The sequence below is a fragment of the Pan troglodytes genome, chromosome 6, assembly GCF_028858775.2.
Source record: "Pan troglodytes isolate AG18354 chromosome 6, NHGRI_mPanTro3-v2.0_pri, whole genome shotgun sequence".
Taxonomy (NCBI): Eukaryota; Metazoa; Chordata; class Mammalia; order Primates; family Hominidae; genus Pan; species Pan troglodytes.
The window spans coordinates 123,142,978-123,166,290 of record NC_072404.2 but is presented as its reverse complement, the minus strand read 5'-3'; the positions used below and the strand labels follow the sequence as shown (position 1 = coordinate 123,166,290).

General features: G+C 39.8%; 1 protein-coding gene across 1 annotated transcript in view; it reads left to right on the top strand.

The window, feature by feature from the left end:
• The window catches only part of SLC26A3 (solute carrier family 26 member 3), a 37,711-nt gene extending 18,020 nt beyond the window's left edge, over positions 1 to 19,691 (top strand). The window contains exons 9-21 of the mRNA XM_016958023.4: positions 1,897 to 2,044; positions 2,156 to 2,269; positions 2,375 to 2,452; positions 5,492 to 5,587; positions 6,988 to 7,094; positions 8,568 to 8,637; positions 8,730 to 8,822; positions 10,431 to 10,526; positions 11,150 to 11,383; positions 13,196 to 13,250; positions 17,257 to 17,399; positions 17,521 to 17,586; positions 19,282 to 19,691. Coding sequence (XP_016813512.2) covers positions 1,897 to 2,044; positions 2,156 to 2,269; positions 2,375 to 2,452; positions 5,492 to 5,587; positions 6,988 to 7,094; positions 8,568 to 8,637; positions 8,730 to 8,822; positions 10,431 to 10,526; positions 11,150 to 11,383; positions 13,196 to 13,250; positions 17,257 to 17,399; positions 17,521 to 17,586; positions 19,282 to 19,305 — 1,324 coding nt within the window. The 3' untranslated portion in view covers positions 19,306 to 19,691. The remainder of the gene's footprint in view (positions 1 to 1,896; positions 2,045 to 2,155; positions 2,270 to 2,374; positions 2,453 to 5,491; positions 5,588 to 6,987; positions 7,095 to 8,567; positions 8,638 to 8,729; positions 8,823 to 10,430; positions 10,527 to 11,149; positions 11,384 to 13,195; positions 13,251 to 17,256; positions 17,400 to 17,520; positions 17,587 to 19,281) is intronic.
• Positions 19,692 to 23,313: the final 3,622 nt, after the last annotated feature.

Below are 23,313 nucleotides of genomic sequence, written 5' to 3'. Positions count from 1 at the left end.
GGCTGTAAAAATGAGGCTAAAAATAATAGCTATCAAGTAGGATTCTTTTAAGAGTTGAGTGAGTTAATACATGTAACATGCTTAAGTGCCTGACTTACAATAAATGTTCAAATTACACTACTATTGTTAACTAGTTTAACACCTAAATTAGGTAGCAAGCACTTGAGCTTTTTATGCTCCATTTTTTTTCTGGGTGATGATTGAGTAGGTATTTTAAGTTTTTGTTGATTGCAAATAGACTATAACTGGAAGGTAGTGATTATTAATTATTGCTAACCTACTGTTCATGAGTATGTCACCTTAGAAGTTATTTTGCAAAGTTTCATACACTAAATACAAATAATTTGGCTGAAGAAAAGTGCTCATTGAAACAGTAAAGGAAACACAAGGAGTATATTCAGATTCCAGAGGGATCCTATAATAATAGCTAACAGGCACTTTGTGTTTTACAGTGTGTAAATAGTATTTGCATTTATTATTTGACCCTCCCACTAAGCTGTGAAGAAAAGAGAACAAGGACGGGCGCCATGGCTCACTTCTGTAATCCCAGCACGTTGGGAGGTCGAGGCGGGTGAATCACTTGTGGTCAGGAGTTCGAGACCATCCTGGCCAAGATGGCAAAACCCTGTCTCTACTAAAAATACTAAAATTAGCTGGGCGTGGTGGCACGCACCTGTAGTCCCAGCTACTTGGGAGGCTGAGGCGGGGAGATCTCTTGAGCCTGGACAGTGGAGGTTGCAGTGAGCTATGCACTCCAGCCTGGGAAAGAGGAGACCCCATCTCAAAAAAACAGAGAACAAGTGTTATTATCCTCGCTCTACAAATAAGGAAATTGTGACTCGGGAAGGGCAAGTGGCAGAGCCAGGAAATGAACCCAAGTCTTTAGACTGTAAATCTTCATCACATCATTCTGTCTATGGTGTTCAGAGACCAGAACAAAAGAATAATAAGATCCTGGTTATTAAAAAACAAAAACATTCCAAGCTAACTTTTGGATTTATAATGGCATCAGATATAATAGTACTTCTTCAAAATTATGGTAAAATAGTACTTCTTCAAAATTAGAGATAAAAATGTATTACCATAGATATTCACAAAATGTGGAACAGCAATTCAGAAAGAGTTGATTGGACCTAATTAACCCACTTCCAATAAGTCTGATGTCAGAAATATATGCTTATAGGAGTGGAACATTTTAGTAAATTGATGTTGAGTTTAAGATACATGCACCTTTTATGATACAATTAGTAAATATAATTGAACTGGTCTACGTTCATGAGGCTTAAGCGCAGAAGTACGCCCTGTGAGTTGAAGGTTTCTCTGACATATATCACCTTAAAGAGAAACCCACTCTCCATTAGGGTCATGGTTGCCTCTAGCATTTCTGTGAAGTGCAGGGCAGAGTCCAAGGCCCATCTCTTTGCCAGGAGTTTTCCATGAAAGGTTATTATTATCAATGGAAAGAAGACTTTTTTGCTTTCCTTGACTCACAATTGTGTTTGCTCAAAGGACTTCATGTATGGATAACTATTGGGAGCATTTTGAGTGATGCTTTGCAGCCCAGTGTAACAATACAAGTGGAATAGAAGACATTTTGCAGGAAGCTTATTAAGAATACACACGCACATTATAGTGTGGTTTTACTGGCAAAATCATATCTGATTTACCACTATCCTTGGATTGAATTTGCAGTCTTTTACCAAATTCAGGCAGTGTTGCTTTTCAGCATTAAGAAAGCAGATTGCAAAATTGTTAGTGGAGCTAAATTCTCGTTAATCATACTCCAAAGTGAGACACAACTCAGCCTAGATTGCATTCATTCATTGATTTGCCCAATGGTTATATCAGTTTATAAATTGGTTGGTGACATTCAGACTTGCTTAATTTCAATTTTAGATTTCAGCCCCCTATTACACCTGACGTGCAGGCTTTCCAAAACACCATAGGAGATTGCTTCGGCATCGCAATGGTTGCATTTGCAGTGGCCTTTTCAGTTGCCAGCGTCTATTCCCTCAAATACGATTATCCACTTGATGGCAATCAGGTAAGTAAACAAACTACACTGGGTCTCACTGGGCAACTTTAAATAATATTTTGTACACATAATATCAATGGTGCCACTTCTGAAAAAGGTTCCTTCTTGTCTTCCTGTCAGGAGTTAATAGCCTTGGGATTGGGTAACATAGTCTGTGGAGTATTCAGAGGATTTGCTGGGAGTACTGCCCTCTCCAGATCAGCAGTTCAGGAGAGCACAGGAGGCAAAACACAGGTATGTCAAGATCTTTGCTGCAAGCACTGTCCTAGCGTTAGTAACTAGGAAATTCAAGCCAGGGGAAAAGTTGAGTTGGTGATGATCATTTTTTTATCCTCACAGATTGCTGGGCTTATTGGTGCCATCATCGTGCTGATTGTCCTTCTAGCCATTGGATTTCTCCTGGCGCCTCTACAAAAGGTAACACTGTCTTTGGATAGCATCTCTACTTTTAGTGGTAAATCAAGGACCCCGGTTCTTAAATTCTGAAAGCACAAACTAAACTAGGGGAAATGAGGTAATGACAAACTCTCAAGTACTCTTCTTAGCCAATACTCTGTATGAGCCAAAAATATTTCTTTTCCCCTGGCAACATGTTCTGAATGTTAGGAACACAGATGCCCAACCTGCCTTATCTCCTCTACACTTTGCATGTGCATAGCCCCAGAGAGAATTAACGTTGAAATAGGAGGGCACCCTGGCACCACACTTTCAACATGCATGGACTGAGTAGAGGTTTTCTTAAAGGTTAAGGTAGGTAATCAGGCCCTCTATCTAATTCAGAGAATGGCGCTACCAGCCACACAACTCGTTCTTAGGAACACACCCTGAAGCTTCTAGAACTTTGGTTTAACTCCAAGACCAACACTGTTGGATTGTGGGATGGGAGTGAACAGCCAGCACAGACCTCCCAGCCCTACTCTCATGCTCCTCTGCCTATAAGCTTGAGGGTTTAGTTTAATACTTTGTAAACTGCTGCAGCACTCAGATATAAAACATACCATCAGACCCTGGAAAGCAAAGGCTCTCTAGGAAACAAGATGACAGTAAATACATTGTTCCTTGTGGTTTTAATATAATTTTGAGGTGGTACATGGAGCCCTGTTGACCTCCTTCTAATCCTGGCTCTGCTACTTATTATCTGTGTGGTTTTGGGCAAATTACTTAACCTTGCTGAGCCTCAAGCGCCACATTTGTAAAATAGAAAGGGAAATAATACCCACTACACAGAGTGACTATAAAAATAAATAAGATCATGTATGTGAACTACTTAGCTGAGGGTTTGGCATATGATAAATACTTGATAAATGATAGTCATTATTGTTAATAATATTATTATTCTACATTGTATTACACTCCTGGCTATAAAAGACATAGAGATATGATACAGCCCACAAATGTCTATTGGCTGTTACCTAGGCCTTTTTTCCTTGTTGGTTGGTAGCCGAACGGTGACTTTGGTCCCAGGTTTCTGGACTCCCAGTGTGGTCATCTCAAAAAGCTCAATGGCCAAATCCATCTTCAAGCAGGGCAGAGAACAATTTGCCAAAAATATGCATTCTCCATAGGCTATACTTCTGATTTCAAAATAAGTGGCATAAAAGGAATGAAAAAGTCACCACTAAAGAAATAGAAGAATATTATCTCAATAAAAATAAACGCACACACACTCACCCCTACAAAGAGAACTCCACCCTCTCATGCTTCTCCCCGGGTGTAAATTTGAGTTCTACCTAGCCCACATCAATTTGGAGACACTAAAGAAATAATTACCAAATCTTGTCCAAGATTTAATCAAAGCCCCTTTTACAAAGGGTCCTGTGATATGTTCTTTTTAGGCCATTGTGGTCAGGAATGTCTTTGTTTCAAACACCCAAATAACTATTTGCTTCTTTTTATCATATGAAGGCAAAATAACCCATAATAAAAGCTCATAATAGGTATTTATTGAGTGCTCACTGCATGTCAGCAGAGCTCTAAGCATTTTCTCTTCATTTAATCCTTTATATCAAATGCAGTATGGATACCAGATTACTGCGGAAATTATCCCCCTTTCCTTTCTATGATTTCTTAATGCTCTGTAATCTTTACTTTAAAAGTAATCTGTTGTATATGTATGTCATCGTAAATTATTTCAAATTGTTTTTCCGTAGAATACTGACTAGGTGGGAAATAATGCCCAACGAAAAAAAAAAGTCTCTTCGCACAGGTGTCTCTTGACATATTTTATACTTAGAGAATTAAAAGTCCTGCAAAATGGAGAGGCCCGTTGTACAGTCCTCTGACTTCTTCGCCTAGCTACCACAATGGTGACATCTTACATAGCTGTAGTACAATATCAGTACTATACATTAGTATAGTATGTTAAGTAGATTACAGACCTTATTCAATTTTCACCATTTTTTAACTGGCATTAACTTGTGTGCCAAATTTTTAAAAAGTCACTTAAGACCATATTTCTTCTAAACTGTGACCTCTATTCTCACAGTTAGTAAAATTAATTGCTTAGATATTATATTATAAGGATTACCTGTGAAAATTAGAAATAGGCAGATCAGTTCAACTGTCCTCAAGATATACAAATAAAAACTGTGTTTGCCTTTTCTTTGTACACTGTGTTTTCATGGTATAGCAGTATACAAATTCCATACTCCATTCAGAATAAAATAAATTGGCAGGGGGAACAGGACGGTGAGGGGCATGTTCCTACAATTACGATAAAATCCAAAGAACGAAGAGAATATACTTAGCTATTCAGCATTTTTCACCTTAACTATCACAATTCCTGCAAGATAAAAGATCACATTCTGGCTGTGGAAGAATTGGAAGCCTGAAGCGTGGCTGTAGGGACTAGTACTGGCCTGGGAAATATTCATTCATTGGCTCAGCCACTCATTCACTGACTAATTTTAAAGCCCCTCCTGTATGCATTTAACATAGTAGGTTCTGGGGATATAGCAGGAACTAGATAGATATGTTTCATGCTGTCCCAGAAAGCCCACCTCAAGTCATCTCATTCCAGGACCTCAAGCTCCCCAAGCTTTTTTTTTTTTTTTAACAAAGAGCAACCCCCATCTCCTTGACTCCAATAAACAAACACACATTAGACTGTCTCTGCTTGGGAGGAATTTATTCCAAATGTTTGTCTGTCATAGGTCTGAAGGTCTGCCTTTCTCTGTCCCAAGGTGCAGGCTACTAAACGCCATCAGATCATCTATCTCATAATCACAAGAGCAGCCTAGGCCTTGTCACTGTTGTGGGGACAAAGTCATTCATAGGAACAGGTCAGAGTCCCAGTTCTGGTGTGTCGTGCATGGCATCGCACACCAGAAAAGGGTGTAATGCTTTGATTTGCTTTGAGGCCCTTTAAAGCACACACTTATCTATAGCCTTCACCTTTGCTTCCCTATGGTTTATTTCATTAACTTAAAGTACATCTGATGTTTGTGTTTTTCACAGTCCGTCCTGGCAGCTTTAGCACTGGGAAACTTAAAGGGAATGCTGATGCAGTTTGCTGAAATAGGCAGATTGTGGCGAAAGGACAAATATGATTGTGTAAGTAGAGGCAATAGTATTTGAAAGAGAGATAAATCACAATAGCATTTTAATGCTAATGTGAAATGCATGTTTATATTGTAAACTAAGTGAAATTTTGTTTCTATATATCCGTTCAAAAAAACCTTAGTTTGTTTTATTTGCTATTTTTAAATTGCATATTCTAATGGTCATTTTCTGGGACTTTAATTTTTTAAATGGCTACTATTAATTTAAAAGAATGGGCCCCATGAAACACTAGTCTAGAACTTCCTTAGGCCTATTCTAAAAGTTCTTGCAGTAATCCCAAGTACCACAGAAACTCTCTGAATTTAGGGTACGCATGGCTTCTGTTCTTCATTACATAATGTTTTTGTTTCCACGAATCTGTGAAGAACTTAATTTCTGAACATTGCTTTTGGAAATACTCTCATTTGGAAAGGTTCCCCCTTGCTCTCACATGCTTTGCTATTTTAACAGGGTCAAAGTCTGTGGTGTAAAAATGCCTGTTAACATACCCTTAGGTATTTAAAGATCATAACTAGTAAACTACACTTGGTTTACTTTTGTGGGGTGTTTTAACACCCTTTTGGCATGCTAAAATTCTTATAAAGATAGCAACCACTAATTAAATCAACAGACCAAGAGTAAAACATTAGTATAAGCTCTACCAGTTAATTTGCTGATTTTTTTTTTAAGAGATAGGATCTCCCTCTGTCACCCAGGCTGGAGTGCAATGGTGCCATCCTAGCTCACTATAACCTCAAACTCCTGGGCTCAGGCAATCCCTCTGCCCCAGCCTCCTGAGTAGCTATGACTACAGCTGCACACCACCATCCTCAGCTATTTTTTTTTATTTTTTGTAGAAGCAGATTCTCACTATGTTGCCCAGGCTAGTCTTGAACTCCTGGCCTCAAGTGATCCTCCCACCTCAGCCTCCCAAAGTGCTGACATTACAGGTGTGAGGCTTCACGCCCAGTCTAATTTGCTGATTTTAATGAACAGCAGCTGGTTCTATTAGGTTGGTGCAAAAGTAATTGCCGTTTTTGCAATTATAATTATCACTGTGACAGATAATTCCATTTCCTAAATGAGTTGGAGATGGGATTAGAAATAAGTACACTTTCTTTGAATCCTCTTATATTTGTGTGTGTTTTTGTGGCCCAGAACCTGAGCCAGCAGAAATGACCTCTTGGGAAAAGTGTCTTCTGTGCACTTTGCTCCCTGGCCCAAGATGACAACTTTCAACTTCCACCACCTCTGGCAAATTTTTAAATTTTTTTTTATAGGGACAAGGTCTCACTGTCTCTACAAAAAAAAAAAAAAAAAAAAAAAAAAAAAAGTTTTTTTAAAAGACCCCGTCTCAACATTGTACTTTAATCAAAGTAAATTGTAGTGTATGTGTTGCTTTCTTTTCACAGTTAATTTGGATCATGACCTTCATCTTCACCATTGTCCTGGGACTCGGGTTAGGCCTGGCAGCTAGTGTGGCATTTCAACTGCTAACCATCGTGTTCAGGACCCAATTGTGAGTGCTCAAAGTGCTCTGCATCCTGGCAGGCTTGGACCTGCCCAAATCAGAAGAGGAAAAAAAATGTCACTGGCTAAGAGAACAGTAGTTGGTTGATAGGTGTGCATTTCTATCAGGATGGGGCAGTTTATCCTCCCTCCAGTTGCTCATCTCAAGGCCTGAAGGGCAATAGCATGGCACAGCTTTAGAACATCAGCCCAGGGAGGAGACTTGCTGTTGGTCTGCTTCTGGCTTTGACTCCAGTTCAAATAAATCATATAAATCTCTGAGTCTATTCGCCCAGCTATAAACCAGAAGTAATTCTATTCCAAGCAGGTTTAATGTCTTTGCCTTGTACTTGTTAAACATGGAAATGTGTTACTGAGATTGTGAGATTCTTTCCATCTAGTGGATGGATTTCCTCTTCATAGGTTGTTAGATTGCCCTCGTACCTTTAAAATATGGAGCTGGATTAGAGAACTTCTCAAAGGCCCCTCTTACCTTAAAATTCCACAAAAGCCATTTGGAATTCTTGATTTTTAATAATCATTCAGTCCAAGCATCTTTTTAATTTTTATTTATTTATTTATTTATTTATTGTTTTTTGAGACAGACTTTCGCTCTTGTCGCCCAGGCCGGAGTGCAATGGTGTAATCTCGGCTCACTGCAACCTCTGCCTCCTGGGTTCAAGCAATTCTTCTACCTCAGCCTCCCAAGTAGCTGGGACTATAGGTGCCTGCCACTGGCTAATTTTTGTATTTTTACTAGAGACAGGGTTTCACCGTGTTGGCCAGGCTGGTTGGTGAATTCCTGACTTTGGGTGATCCGCCCGACTTAGCCTGCCAAAGTGCTGGGATTACAGTCATGAGCCATGGCGACCAGCCTTGATTTTTTAAAATCTCTGCCATGTAACATCACTACCATGTGGTTGCTCAGCCTATTTTGAATTACATGGTGTGACAGAAAAAGATGCTTCCTTAGGAACTAAGAAGTTCTAGAACAGAAATTGTTATCACAAAGTCAATCCCTGACTGATGGAATACATCCATATTGAAATACTCCCGAACTCTTTCATTTATTTATATTTCATTCCATTTTTTACTGGGAACCCATCAAACATAGAGACAAACTGAATGGTCATAAGCAAGTCATTTTACTTTTCCATGTTCTCATCCATACAACTGGGTAATCATATCCACCTTACCTCATGGAATAACTGTGATATTCACAATCAAAATGGCAAAAGCATATGGAGTGCTTTGTAAACTGTAACATGACAAATGGGAGGCACTTTTTAGGTGCTGTGAGAGGACACAAAGATAAGTAAAACAAGGTGTTCACCTTCCAGAGTCTCTGATGGCATGATGATTCCCCAACCTTTTACATTTTGAAAAGTGAGCCTGCTTTGGTATGCTGGAAAAAAATCAGTGTTAGCCTTATAGGCTTAACAAACATACATGAATGATTTACTTGGTGTTTTTCTCCCTACAGTCCAAAATGCAGCACGCTGGCTAATATTGGAAGAACCAACATCTATAAGAATAAAAAAGATTATTATGATGTAAGGGAGATTCATTTTTTTCTTTGACTTGCTAAATGATATTAACTATGGATCTAATGGGCAACACCTAACAATGCTTCTCTGCCTTACAGATGTATGAGCCAGAAGGAGTGAAAATTTTCAGATGTCCATCTCCTATCTACTTTGCAAACATTGGTTTCTTTAGGCAGAAACTTATCGATGCTGTAAGGTTTGGGGTTATTTAATTTTTTTCCTTGTAATCTTACTGAATTCTGGGAATGTCATTGTTCTGTAAGGTCATTGTTGAGGCTGGGTTGTGTCACATATGTTGAGGTGGGGTTGTGTCACATATGTTGAGGTGGGGTTGTGTCAGTATTTTTTGTCCCACGTCCCAGAGCAGATGAAACTACCTTATGGGGAGTTTGTTAATAGGTTGGGAAATAAGCCTCTTCAGATGACATCTAATATAGAAGAATCCTTTTCTCAAATTCTGATGTAGAATAAAAGAAATTTACCAAGTTTTGGGCTGCTAGCTTTTAGTAGGTGTCATCCTACAGATTTTCTTTGGGCATCAACTTCAGAAACAATGAAGGAGCATTTAATATTTGACCGCATCCTCAAAGAGATTCAGTATAACAGTTGTAAATGAATAGTTAATACTGAATAACTATAAATACTGAGTGTCCCTGGCAAACTGGAGAGATGACGATAAGGAAGCAGTCTTGACAGTTAAGAAAAAAAGCTCAGTCCTCCCTCTTGAAACATGCCTTTGGTCTACTCTGTACCTTGCATACAGCCTCTGCCTTAAACCTTAACTATTATTATTAGTTTGATATGCATCTGATATTTTTCTACTGAGTTTTTTGTTGTTGTTTGCAAAATGAGATTATATTGTATATTTGGTTTTCTGTACTGCCCTTTTCGATTACTCTAGTAAACTTCCATCTAACTATATTTTTTGTCAAGGATTTTTTTTTTTTTTTGAGACAAGGTCTCGCTTTGTCACCCAGGCTGGCATGATCACAGCTCACTGAAACCTCAAACTCCTGGGTTTGAGCAATCCCCCTACCTCAGCCCCCCAAGTAGATGAGACTCCAGGCATGTGCCACTACACCCCACTAAGTGCTAAGTTTTAAATCTTTTGTAGAGATGAGGGCTTGCTTTGTTGCCCAGGCTGGCCTTGAACTCGTGGCCTCACGGAATCCTCCCACCTCAGCCTCCCAAAGTGCTAGGATTAGAGGCTTCAGCCACCACGCCTGGCCAAGGATTTTTTATTACATAATTTGATCCTCCTCTCTTACTTATCTGTAACTAAATATTACAGCAATAAGAATTCATTAGTGTTGAAAAAAACAAAGATTAGCCTCAAATATAATACTAAAATTATAAAATAAAATTGTACAATAATAAATAACATACAATTATAAATTTTAATAAGATAAAAATTACATACAAGCAGAATACTTATGTAGGTGCAACTCGTACTCAATAAATAGAAAATAAGTAAAATAAAATTCCCTAAGAGTTGTGTAGGTTCCAAACACAAACAGATTCAAATAGAGTTTATGTCCATTCATGGATAATTTATGGATGAATCCTGGACTGTGTTATACAAAAGCTTTTGACTGTTGATAACTGCATACAGGTGGAGCAGACCATGGGTCTGACCCAATGTTCTGGCTGATGTTGTTTAAACCACTTTTAAATTTTGTCACAAATATTTTTATTATCTGTCCCAATCCCTCAAATCACTCCAGTTAAAGTTGTTAGAATTATGCTATATAAATAACAGAATATTCAGTACTCTTGTAACACAGCAATGGGTTTCTCAGGTTGGCTTTAGTCCACTTCGAATTCTACGCAAGCGCAACAAAGCTTTGAGGAAAATCCGAAAACTGCAGAAGCAAGGCTTGCTACAAGTGACACCAGTAAGTTCCTTGACCACATTTCTATGCATTATAGCTAAAAGCTTAGTAAAGGATGATTCAAGGTGTTAGTTCCATTCCTTTAAATGAAATGCCAGATAAACAAGGGATTTCATGTGTCAATGAGTGTTATATTTTAAAATGACATCCTTCTGAGGGTCTCCCTAAAATTTTTATTCTCCTGGGAAAAGTACCAAACACAATTGTCTACAATCTTGTTGTTGTTTGAGACAGTGTCTCGCTCTGTGGTCTAGGCTGGAGCGCAGTGGTGCGATCACAGCTCATTGCAGCCTTGACCTCCCAGACTCAAGCGACCCTCCCACCTCAGCCTCCCAAGTAGCTGAAACTACAAGCACATGTGCCACCATGCCTGGCTAACTGTTTTATTTTTGCAGAGATGGAGTCTTACCATGTTGCCCTGGCTGGTCTCAAACTCCTGGGCTCAAGTGATCCTCCCACCTCAGTTTCCTAAAGTGCTGGGATGACAGGCATGAGCCACCACACCTAGTCCAATCCCATCGTTTGGCTCAACTCAGAATCAGTGCTTCTGAAACTCACTGGCTATCTCTGACATACACAATGTTTTTCTTGGTCACAGTTTTCATACTTGTTATCCTCTCCTGCAGAAAGGATTTATATGTACTGTTGACACCATAAAAGATTCCGATGAAGAGCTGGACAACAATCAGATAGAAGTACTGGACCAGCCAATCAATACCACAGACCTGCCTTTCCAGATTGACTGGAATGATGATCTTCCTCTCAACATTGAGGTCCCCAAAATCAGCCTCCACAGCCTCATTCTCGACTTTTCAGCAGTGTCCTTTCTTGATGTTTCTTCAATGAGGGGCCTTAAATCGGTAATTTCTTTGTTTTTAATGGAAACAACCAATCAATGACTAAAGGTAAAAAAACAAAAAAAAATTGTATTTGTGGGCTGGGCACAGTGGCTCATGCCTGTAATCCCAGCACTTTGGGAGGCCGAGGTGGGTGGATCACCTGAGGTCAGGACTTCGAGACCAGCCTGGCCAACATGGCGAAGCCCCGTCTCTACTAAAAATACAAAAATCAGCTGGGTGTGGTGGCGTGCACCTGTAATCCCAGCTACTCGGGAGGGTGAGGCAGGAGAATGGCTTGAACCTGGGAGGTGGCAATTGCAGTGAGCCGAAATTGCACCACTGCACTCCAGCAATACAGTGAGACTCTGTCTCAAAAACAGCAACAAAAAAAACTGTATTTGTGGAAGGATGCTCCTTTAGGTAACATACATTTAATTAGAAGCAAATGATAATCTTAGAGTATTCCATGGAGGGAAAGGTGGTGTTCAGTGGACTCTTGAAAGGGCATTTTCCATGAGACTGGGTACTATATTGAAGGGAATCAAATCTACAGTTCTAATGTATGCTGAATCTGCTGGTGGACAACTATGCTCACGTTCCTTTCAAATTTCAATTCTGTGGTGTTCTCAAATCTTTGTGGGCATTGTATCTAAATTATTCTGAAATCAGAGAAGATCTGGAAAGGTCCTGGGAAAAAATGTAAGAGTGGATCCTTTTGTTTCATCCTCATCCATTATAAGCTGATGAAATTTCACTTGGCTAAAACCCAAATAGATATATGAAAGAATAAATGTCACATGTGATTTCAAAACACGACTGAAACAATCAGATTGCAGTCTGTTTTCTTTCCACAGATTAATCACATTTCTAAAATAAATTAGTTTCTAACAGAAATGCAGAAACATATAAAAAGAAAATTTAAGAAATTCTACATCTTTCTCTCTTTTTCTTGGGTTTTCACAAAAATCTGCCCAAGTGAGAGCTGACCTAAGATAAGACCTATTAGGCATGGGTGAACTGGATACAAAATTAGAAAATGGAAGAATTTTTTTTAAATGTTAACATCATGTAACTCTCAAGTCTACTTGCGTTTTCTTTTTTGGTTTTGGTTTTTGTTTATTTTAGCTTTTGATTACTTTAGCTTTTGTTTCTGCATTTTCACTCACACATACACACACACATTTATTTTTTGGTTCTAGCAGTATAACACAAAGGACAGGGGCTCTAATTCTTAGTTAAGTGCCTAGAAGAGGTTCTGAAAGTGTTTACTGATGATGGCAATGACATTAATGATCATCTAACCTGATCAAACAATATAAGCTACTTTTCTTACTTTACATGATCTTCCTCATATCACTACTGGTATTTGTTCTTAGCCTAGAGACCAGAAAAATGTATAAAGATTCATTGGTGCTAGATACATCCATTCATTGTGGACAAAAATCATTAGCAACTCATGGTCCATAGGTTCTTTTTTAAAACTTTTATGTAGCAAGAAAGCTCTAGTTGAGATCATCCCAAAGAAGACACTATTTTAAAATTAAATCAGAGTTGTTCTTATGAGTTTGAGACAGAACATTTTCCCATAATACTTCCTTCAAGAATGATCATTTTTAACTTCTTACTGAGGAGAAGGGCTCCTTTATTTGGGTTTATTTCTGTCACAGAGCCTTGTTTTTAACTTTAGTATCTTCTGACACTATTATCTCTTTTCAAAATGTTAAAGCTTCTAAAAGCAATATATCACCCGTAAGGTATAATTCTGATTGTTTTCTTTATATTTCTGACAAGTGAAACTGTTCCCTAAGGAAGATATACTTTTCTTTTTAACAGATTTTGCAAGAATTTATCAGGATCAAGGTAGATGTGTATATCGTTGGAACTGATGGTAAGTGGCTTTATTTTTGTTTTATGTTCTGACAATCACTTCAGGCTCACTGCCAACTCTCAATCTAGACAGCCTCTCCAAAGAATGAGTATTTTATATAGTCATGATGAAAATCTAATATGCAGCCAACCCAATAAAAATCCCTATGGAAACAGCATCTTTGTATTTTAGTTATGTTGATACGTAATTAAATACATTCTACAATTTGAATCCTGATTTCATAGGCAACAAAGGAGGAACATGTTAACTATTTTTCACTCTAAACTTCCTGAAAAGGTAGCCTTGTTTTCTGTCTCTCTTCCTCCCTTCTCTTGCACAATCCAGCCCATAACAATTTGGTTGAGCTTCACCTGCTGATGAGACCATCCTTGCCAAGGTTATCAGCGATGTCCAGATTGTTAGGATTAACGGCCTTCATCTCAGGTCCCTCTGCAGCAGCTTACTTGAGCATCTGGCACTCTCTCTAGCATTTGTCTTTGAAACTCTCTCCCTCCCTGACTCTGGCAGGACAGTTCTGATTCACCTCCTACCTCTCAAACATCTCCTCAGGGTCTGACATTGGTTCTTCTCCCACTTTCAGTCTCCCCCAAGCTTCAACCGTACACTCTATACCATAGTTCTAATTCCACAGACTCTTTCTAGTCAATTTCCTACATGTTTATGATTTCATGTGCATCTACTTGTTAATGAATCCCCAAACTATACCTCCAGCCCAGGCCTTTCTTCTAAGCTGCAGACCAATGGACTCGACTGTGGACATCCCCAGGCACCTCAGATACACATTTTTAGAACTACGTATATGATTCCCCCTCCCAAAAATACTTCTTTCCTATCACAATCACTGCATCACTGCTTACCTAGTTTTCCAGATAGAAACCCTGAAACCATCACCAATTTCTCCTCTCCTTCCCTCTAGTCAATGAGTTACCAGGTCCTATAAATATTTCCTCTTAAATCAGTCTCTTCCTCTCCATTTCCAGAACTTTAATCTAGACCCTTCTCACTTCTCAACTAGGCCTTCTAGAAGGACTTTCTAACTAATATCCTTGTCCATCCCTATAATGCTCTCCCATCCCATTTTCTGAAAGAAGGCTTCTTCAGGAATTTTTCCGACAATAACTGAAAACATCCTTGCTTCCCCAGCCAGAGCACTGGGTCTTCAGACTGTTTGTATCTACAGAGTACGCACGTATCACATAATTTTGCAGTTCAGTTTCTGTCCCTACTAGACTATATCTCTTCCAGGGCAGGTATTGTTCCTGCTTACCTTCTTCCTGTCTCTTCCCTAGATCCTAGGACATGATGGGCATTCAGTAAAGACTTATTGAATACCTACTATTTATCAGGCACAGTTCTGGGTGCTGGGAATACAGCAGTGAATCTGACAAGCCTCTGTCCTCATGAAGCTTATAGTCTCATAGGAAAGCCACATAATAAACAAACAAAAGCATATTTCAGGTAGTGATAAGTGCTAAGAAAAAAGCAGAGTTAAGAAACAGAGGCTGGGAGCGGTGGCTCATGCCTGTAATCTTAGCACTCCAGAAAGCTGAGGCAGGCAGATCACTTAAGCCCCAGAGTTTGAGACTAGCCTGGGCAACATGGTGAAACCTCGTCTCTAAAAAAAAAAAAAATGTTAGCTGGGTGTGGTGGCATGTGCCTGTAGTCCCAGCTACTCAGGAGGTTGAGATGGAAGGATCGCTTGAGCCTGGGAGGTCGAGGCTGCGGTAAGCTGTGATCGTGCCACTGCACACTAGCCTGGGTGACAGAGCAAGACCCTGTCTCAAATCAAAAAAAAAAAAGAAAGACAGAAAGAAAAGAAAGAAAGAAAGAAAAAGAAGAAAGAAAGAAAAAAGACGAAATAAGAAAGAAAGAGAAAAAAGAGAGAAAGAAAAAGAAAGAAAAGAAAAGAGAAAGAAAGAAAGAGAAAAAAGGAAGGAAGGGAGGGAGGGAGGCAGAAAGAAAAACTGGTGATCAGGGATGTCCAGCAATATGACATTTTGAGTACAGACTAGAACGAAGTGAGGCAGTCAACCTTGACAGTACTTAGGGGGAGCTTTTTAGGGAGAGGAGACAAGTGGTACACATGTCCTTCGAAAAGTATAAAATTGGCATCCTTAATCTCTCCGTTTCTACTGGATCCTGTCCCTAAAATATACAGACATATTCTAGTTTCAAGACTTTTTAAAAAAACTTTTAAGTTCAGGGGTACACATGCAGGTTTGTTACATAGGTAAACTCGTGTCATAGGGGTTTATTGTATAGATTATTTTGTCACCCAGATATTAAGCCTAGCACCCATTAGTTACTTTTCCTGATCCTTTCCCTCCTCCCACCCTTCACCCTCCGATAGGCCCCAGTGTGGGTTGTTCCCCTCCATGTGTCCATACGTTCTCATCATTTAGCTCCCACTTATAAGTGAGAATATGAGATATTTGGTTTTCTGTTCCTGCATTACTTTGCTAAGGATAATGGCCTCCAACTCCATGTACCTGCAAAGGATTTTTTTTTTAATTTTTTATATGTTTTTATATAGTATTCCATGGTATATATGTACCACATTTTCTTTATCCAGTCTATCATTGATGGGCATTTGAGTCCATGTCTTTGCTATTGTGAATAGTGCAGCAATCAATGTATGCATGCATGCGTCTTTATAAAAGAATGATTTATATTCCTTTGGGTATATACCCAGTAATGGAATTGCTGTGTCAAATGGTATTTTTGTCTTCAGCCCTGTGAGGAATCGCCACACTGTGCTTATACACTGTTGGTGGGAGTGAAAATTAGTTCAACCATTGTCAAGGCTTCCTTATAATTAAAAATATCCCCTTGATCCCAGAAACCTTTAATTTACTAACAATTTTACCCTTTCCTCATCATCCCAGATATTTTGGAAAGTATCTGTTCCTGCTGTCTCTGCTGCCTGGCATTCTTTTCCGTCTTTATCAAAGATTATCACCTTCCTTCCCATTGCATGCCACCCACTCCATCCCAGATCCTGGTGGCCACAGTGCCCTCCATGCTCCCTCTCCCTCTGTCACTGAAAGCTTCCTGTAAACAGAAGAATCCATCTTCATAACTGTGTACCTTCTCTTCCTCCACTTTTCTCCAAATCCTAGGCACGTTTAGACGGTATCTGCTCAAGTTTTCCCAGATACCCACCAAGAGGAAAATTTCTCAGAATTTTCATAGTACATGATCTATATCTCTCTTATATATTCAACAAAAAATATGAAGACATACTATGTGCTGGGAATTATTTTAAAACTAAGAAAACAATAAAGGAAAAAAACTAGATTGCTCCTTTCCCTCATTATTATACCACACGTTTTCTGTCAGTACTACAGGAATATATAAATGTTCTATCTTCCTTGAGGGCAAGATTCAGGTCTAATTTATCTTTTGATCTTTCTTATTACTCAGCCAGAGTTTTGCACATGGCAGACATAAGGTAATAGTTGGTTGAGTCATCTATGTAAATGAATGCTGTTTAGTGCCTACAAAAATGGGATTTCTCAAAGATGATTAGAGAGGTAAGTGGTAAGGAAGATGTTTTCTCATAAAACCCAGCAGCTTTGGGAAAATGGGCTACAATAAAGAACCACAGCATATCACTGGTCCATAAACATATGTTCCATTTTGGCAGAATCCCAAACTTTAATAAGAAGCCACACTTGATACTCTAATCATTAAGCAGGGAGATCAATTCACTAGGCTCCTGCCTAAATGAATTTTCTTCTAGGAACTACCGTTTTTCATTTGCTCCTTTGCCTTCCTCCTTTTTACATTAGGGCATTAAATTTTTTTTATTAGAAAGGTATTTGTTAGTTCCAAAAGACATTGTACTAAAGATAGACCGGTATTATACCACTGCAACCCACACACACTTAACCAAATGTCAATGAAACGCACATTTGCAAATGGAAGGTGAAATTACTAGCCTCAAGGGGAAACCGGTAGCCAAACAATTGTTTCTTCCTAAAAGTTACTGTTTTTTTCTCTTCAGATGACTTCATTGAGAAACTTAACCGGTATGAATTTTTTGATGGTGAAGTGAAAAACTCAATATTTTTCTTAACAATCCATGATGCTGTTTTGCATATTTTGATGAAGAAAGATTACAGTACTTCAAAGTTTAATCCCAGTCAGGTATCAGCTCTTTGGTGACTTTCACAATTGCATAAGCAGCCATCTGCACTCCTTAAATTTCTCTTTTTCAACATTAAAAAAAATTAGCCCCTAATCCATATTTCCATTCTCTTTTTCTCAGGAAAAAGATGGAAAAATTGATTTTACCATAAATACAAATGGAGGATTACGTAATCGGGTATATGAGGTAAGATTCTTCAACAGGTTTATCTTCACCTAGACATCACAGCAAAAAAAACCCTTCAAAGTAGTGAGGCCACTTCCTGCATGTGGCAGAAAGTCCAGCACTTGCTTGAGCCTCTGTGCCTCATCCCTAGAAAACTGAAGCAATGCTAACCAATCTCACAGGGAGTTTTCAGGAAAAGAAACTCAGACCCGTACAAAAACAGGATGAAAAAATAGTGATAATAGATCTCCATTAATGCAATATTGAGCACATCTTCTTTTGTTTTTCAAACCACTTACAACAATGCTCTTATTCTGGCCCTGTAATAATCCACGTAGCAGGGAAGGTATTGCTCTTTCCATTTACAGGTGAATTAGCAATGAAAATGATAAGCTAATACACACCTCCCAATAGCCAGATGCTTGAGAAGTCCCTAGCACAGTGCCCAGTCAAGCAATGAAACAAGTTTCTATCCTTCCTTACTAGAGTGAGTTGCCAATTCAGCATTTAACTGGAGAGTCCCATTTTATTGTAGATGTTCATTTCTAGAACATTCAGTCCTTTAAAGCAATGTTTCTAGTTTGGGAAAAGTAGAATCACAAATTAAAATGGGTTTCTGCTGTAGGCCAGGTAGATGGCAGGTGTATTACATTCATTATCTCAATCCTTATAACAATATACAAAGAAGATATCTTCATTTTCCAAATGAAAAAAAAAAAGGAAACAGGCTCAGAGAGCTTAACTAATCTGCTTGAGGTCACATACCAAGTGACCCCAACAGGACTGCACTAAGATCTTTCTGATGACAAGACCTGTCTTCTGTTCTAGTACACCATCTCTATCCTCTAGTGAAAGACTTAACGGATTGAGGGACCAGAGAAAGAATTTAATGATTGTCTTCAAGCATGGCAGGCAGCTGGTGGTATTTCTCTTAGTTGAAAGGTCTCAAAAAAGGAATTTCTAGTCAAAATGAAAAAGAAATGTAGAGCATAAGATAAATCTGGAACATTATTAAGAGTGGTATCAAGTAGCAAAGGTCAGATGAAAAGGCCATTCTAGAAAATTGGATAGACCTGAGGTAAGAGGCGAATGTACATAAGCACCATGATTCTGTCTCCCAGGACTAGATTCCAGAGAAACCCAATAAAACTGGCACCTTGCCTGAGTACCTTATAAGAAAAGTCTCACACCAGAAACCCTCTCCTCAGTAATTGTATTCAGAATTGTCACCAAGTATTGGAGGATAAAGGGTAGGAACAGCATTTACCTCATGTCTGACCCAAACACTAGAACCAATTGTCTAACAAATGTAGCTAGCACAGTGGTGGAACTTGGCTTCCCCGTATTAAAAAAAAGAAATATTTAACACCAGCTCTTTGGTCTCAAGGAAGGTAAATCACCAGCTGTGGATAGGCCACCAGTGGTGACTGGGGTAACAGCTGAATATACCAGGCCAACACACATAGTCCTTTGGAATAAATGTGAAGAAAGATATTGCTACAACACACTGTACCATTACTTTAAGTTAGGCCTTTGAATTACAATGTGGTATCACATAGATTTATGTTAAACAAGCAGTGATGGAACGTACTTGATCATTAAAATTCAAGACAAAAAAAAACCTGCTAACTCTGGTAAATTCTAGCTCCTAAGATGTGATTATTGTAACAGACCTTGACGAGTATTTTAAAACAAGAACTTTCTGTCTTCTTCCAGGTGCCAGTTGAAACAAAATTCTAATCAACATATAATTCAGAAGGATCTTCATCTGACTATGACATAAAAACAACTTTATACCCAGAAAGTTATTGATAAGTTCATACATTGTATGAAGAGTATTTTTGACAGAATATGTTTCAAACTTTGGAACAAGATGGTTCTAGCATGGCATATTTTTCACACATCTAGTATGAAATTATATAAGTATTCTAAATTTTATATCTTGTAGCTTTATCAAAGGGTGAAAATTATTTTGTTCATACATATTTTTGTAGCACTGACAGATTTCCATCCTAGTCACTACCTTCATGCATAGGTTTAGCAGTATAGTGGCGCCACTGTTTTGAATCTCATAATTTATACAGGTCATATTAATACATTTCCATTAAAAAATCAGTTGTACAGTGGATGTGTCTTGTTTTGTTAAATTTGTTAGCTTTCTGAAACATGCTTGCTGTGGGTCCTGTTATATAGTGGTCTGGCTGGAAACCTGCTACATGAGAATCTTCTAACAGAACCCCTGTAATCAGGCTTCTTTGCTCAGATTTTATGATTACCAGTTTTTTAAAGCATCCAACCTCCTATCCAGATTTTAAACACAATCCTTCTAATGTAATATCTGTACCTATATAGATTTAGTATGAAAACTATACAAGGTAAAAAATGAGAAAGCAAGGAAGGTGAAAAGAAAAGATGGGTAGCCAATTCTTCCGGGTCTCAGTGGGAAGAAGAAAAACAGATGGCAGGAAGTAGTATGACTCTCTTCTTTTTTCACTGCTGGTTATTATTTGTAACTCACAGGGCAGAATAACAGCTCTAGAGCTCAATTTATCTGGAGGAGATTCAGCACACCTGCTTCTCTTTTTCCACTGGCATGGCTCTTGGTGCAAATTTGTATTTATGTAATAGTTAGAAATTAAACATCAGCACCAACAGAAAAATATTCAACGCCCTTCATTAAACATCAAACAACTTTGTCAATGGGAAAAGCTGCCCCAACTGTTTTAGATCTTACCTCTCAACATTGTTGTCAAAGTACCTTTCCACGCCCCTACTGGGAAGTGAGGAGACCCTCTGCCCGGCCAGCCGCCCCGTCCGGGAGGGAGGTGGGGGCGTCAGCCCCCAGCCAGGCCAACCGCCCCGACCGGGAGGGAGGTGGGGGGGTCAGCCCCCCGCCCGGCCAGCTGCCCCGTCCAGGAGGTGAGGGGCGCCTCTGCCCGGCCGCCCCTACTGGGAACTGAGGAGCCCCTCTGCCCGGCCAGCCGCCCCGTCCGGGAGGGAGGTGGGGGGGTCAGCCCCCCGCCCGGCCAGCTGCCCCGTCCAGGAGGTGAGGGGCGCCTCTGCCCGGCCGCCCCTACTGGGAACTGAGGAGCCCCTCTGCCCGGCCAGCCGCCCCGTCTGGGAGGGAGGTGGGGGGGTCAGCCCCCCTGCCCGGCCAGCCGCCCCATCCGGGAGGTGAGGGGCGCCTCTGCCCGGCTGCCCCTACTGGGAAGTGAGGAGCCCCTCTGCCCGGCCAGCCGCCCGGTCCAGGAAGGAGGTGGGGGGGTCAGCCCCCCGCCCGGCCAGCCACCCCATCCGGGAGGGAGGTGGGGGGGTCAGCCCCCCGCCCGGCCAGCCACCCCATCCGGGAAGGAGGTGGGGGGGTCAGCCCCCCGCCCGGCCAGCCGCCCCGTCCGGGAGGTGAGGGGCGCCTCTGCCCGGCCGCCCCTACTGGGAAGTGAGGAGCCCCTCTGCCTGGCCAGCCGCCCCGTCTGGGAGGGAGGTGGGGAGGTCAGCTCCCCGCCCGGCCAGCCGCCCGGTCCGGGAGATGAGGGGCGCCTCTGCCCGGCCGCCCCTACTGGGAAGTGAGGAGCCCCTCTGCCCGGCCACCGCCCCGTCTGGGAGGTGTACCCGGCAGCTCACTGGGAATGTTCCATGATGACAATGGCGGTTTTGTGGAATAGAAGTGGGGGAAAGGCGGGGAAGGGATTGAGAGATCGGATGGTTGCCATGTCTGTGTAGAGGGAGGTAGACACGGGGAAAAAAAAAAAAAAAAAAAGTACCTTTCCACTCTCTGGTAGTGTCTTTGAGAGGGTTTGTCTATTGGACTTAAAACTACATACACAAAGGTAAGATAAAGGTTATTTACACAGCCAATCTTAAAAGTAGAATATCAGCACTCTTTAATCTTCCCATTTTTTTGTAGAGACACGATCTATGTTGCCCATGCTGTCTCAAACTCCGGACCTCAAGCAATCCTCCTGCCTCGGACTCCCAAAGTGCTGGGATTACAGGTGTGAGCCATTGTGCCCGGCCACAGCACTCTTTATAATAGTGTTTAACTTTTTGAGTCATGGACTCCTTATAGAGTCTCATACACCCTATGGACTTTGGGGGAAAAAATACATACACACACACACACACACAATTTACATATAAAATGCCTCACAAATCTTGGGTTAAGAACTTCTCCTCTAAAGAGAGTAGGAAGTCGAAATTGAAAACAGGAGCCTATTTACTCAATCATTTGGCTTGAAGTTGAGGCAAATGCCTTATATATAGGATTGTCGCTGAGGTCTCCATCTTCCCAAGCAAAGGTGCCCTCCGCACTCTTCTTGCCAACCAAACCAAACCAAACCAAACAAAAACAAAAAACTCAAGAAACAAGCACAAGCACTCCAATTCTTGTGCCCACATCACAGTACATTCAACCTTAACACCTTAGAGGTTTACTTATCCTTATCCTTAAATGTTTTTTTTCTTGTAGGCCACTAAGGTTGGGTATGCTTCTAGTAATGGGAATACATGGGGCTGAGCCTCTACTTGCCTGCCTCAGAGCACATATTGGAAATTTCCTAGTACCAAAATCAGATCCCTAATTTAGGAAGAAGTCAAGAGACCATGTTGGAAGATAAAAATAAACTTATATAAACCAGAACAAGATTGGAGGGGAGAGGATGCAACTGGGAGACAGAACAACTTGTGAAGAGACAAATACATTACAGAAATTCATAAAGTGTGAAAGTAATACATGTTGAGCAGTTTATCTTTAAAATTATTTTATAAGTTATTTAAGCACTTGATACATATTTTTGTCTAAACACAGGAACTTACCACTTAGAAATGTAAATGAAATTTTTTAAATGGCTGACCCTACACTGCATGAACAAGAATATAAAAGAGGGATATTTAATTCATGTTTCTAGCATCTTCCTCTGGATTTCAACATGTCAAGGCTGATCTGCTGATCTTCCCCTAATCTGCTCTACCAGCATTTTTTCTACCTCAGTTAATGACAACTCCATTTTTCTTAAGCTGATCAAGCCAAAAAATCCACCAGGAAATCCTACTGACTCTCTTTTTAAAATATAGTCATTTAACTGTCAAAAGAGCCCCAATAATGTCAGTACTATGATTTCCCCCATTTTTTAAAAAAGCAAAGTAAATGAAGACTCAAAGAGCAAGTAACTAGTCTAAATTAGATAGTCACAGGTGGTAAAGCCAGAAATCTGTCTGGACAGTCTAACTCTATACAACCCAGGCTTTTAAATATTAGAAAGCATCACTTCTCAAAAGAAATTAAAACCTAAATAAAAACTGATTACAAGATAGGACTAAACTCAGGAATAATTATAAGTGCATTCCACAGATTTGTTCCAAACTCACTAATTTAGCATTGTACAATTATATCCAGAAAAGCTGCTAGGAAATAGTAATGTTCAGAATTAAATACATTTTCTCTCATGGTTTTGTATGTATTTTGGTAATGTATTTTTAAACATTAAGATTTATGTCCTGGCCACAATACTTTGAATATAAGGAAAATTTTTGAAGAAAATTTAAAGACGACTATCAAGAACAATTCCTAAGTTAGAATGTAAGCTCCTAAAGGGCAGAGACCATCTATTTTGTTCATTATCATACACCCACATCTAACATATATAATAGGTATTTAACTTTATAAATCAATAATTCATATATATGTATCTTTATGTATGTCCTTCCACAAGTCACCCACTTCCCACTTCTTGATACCTGTAATGTTACCAC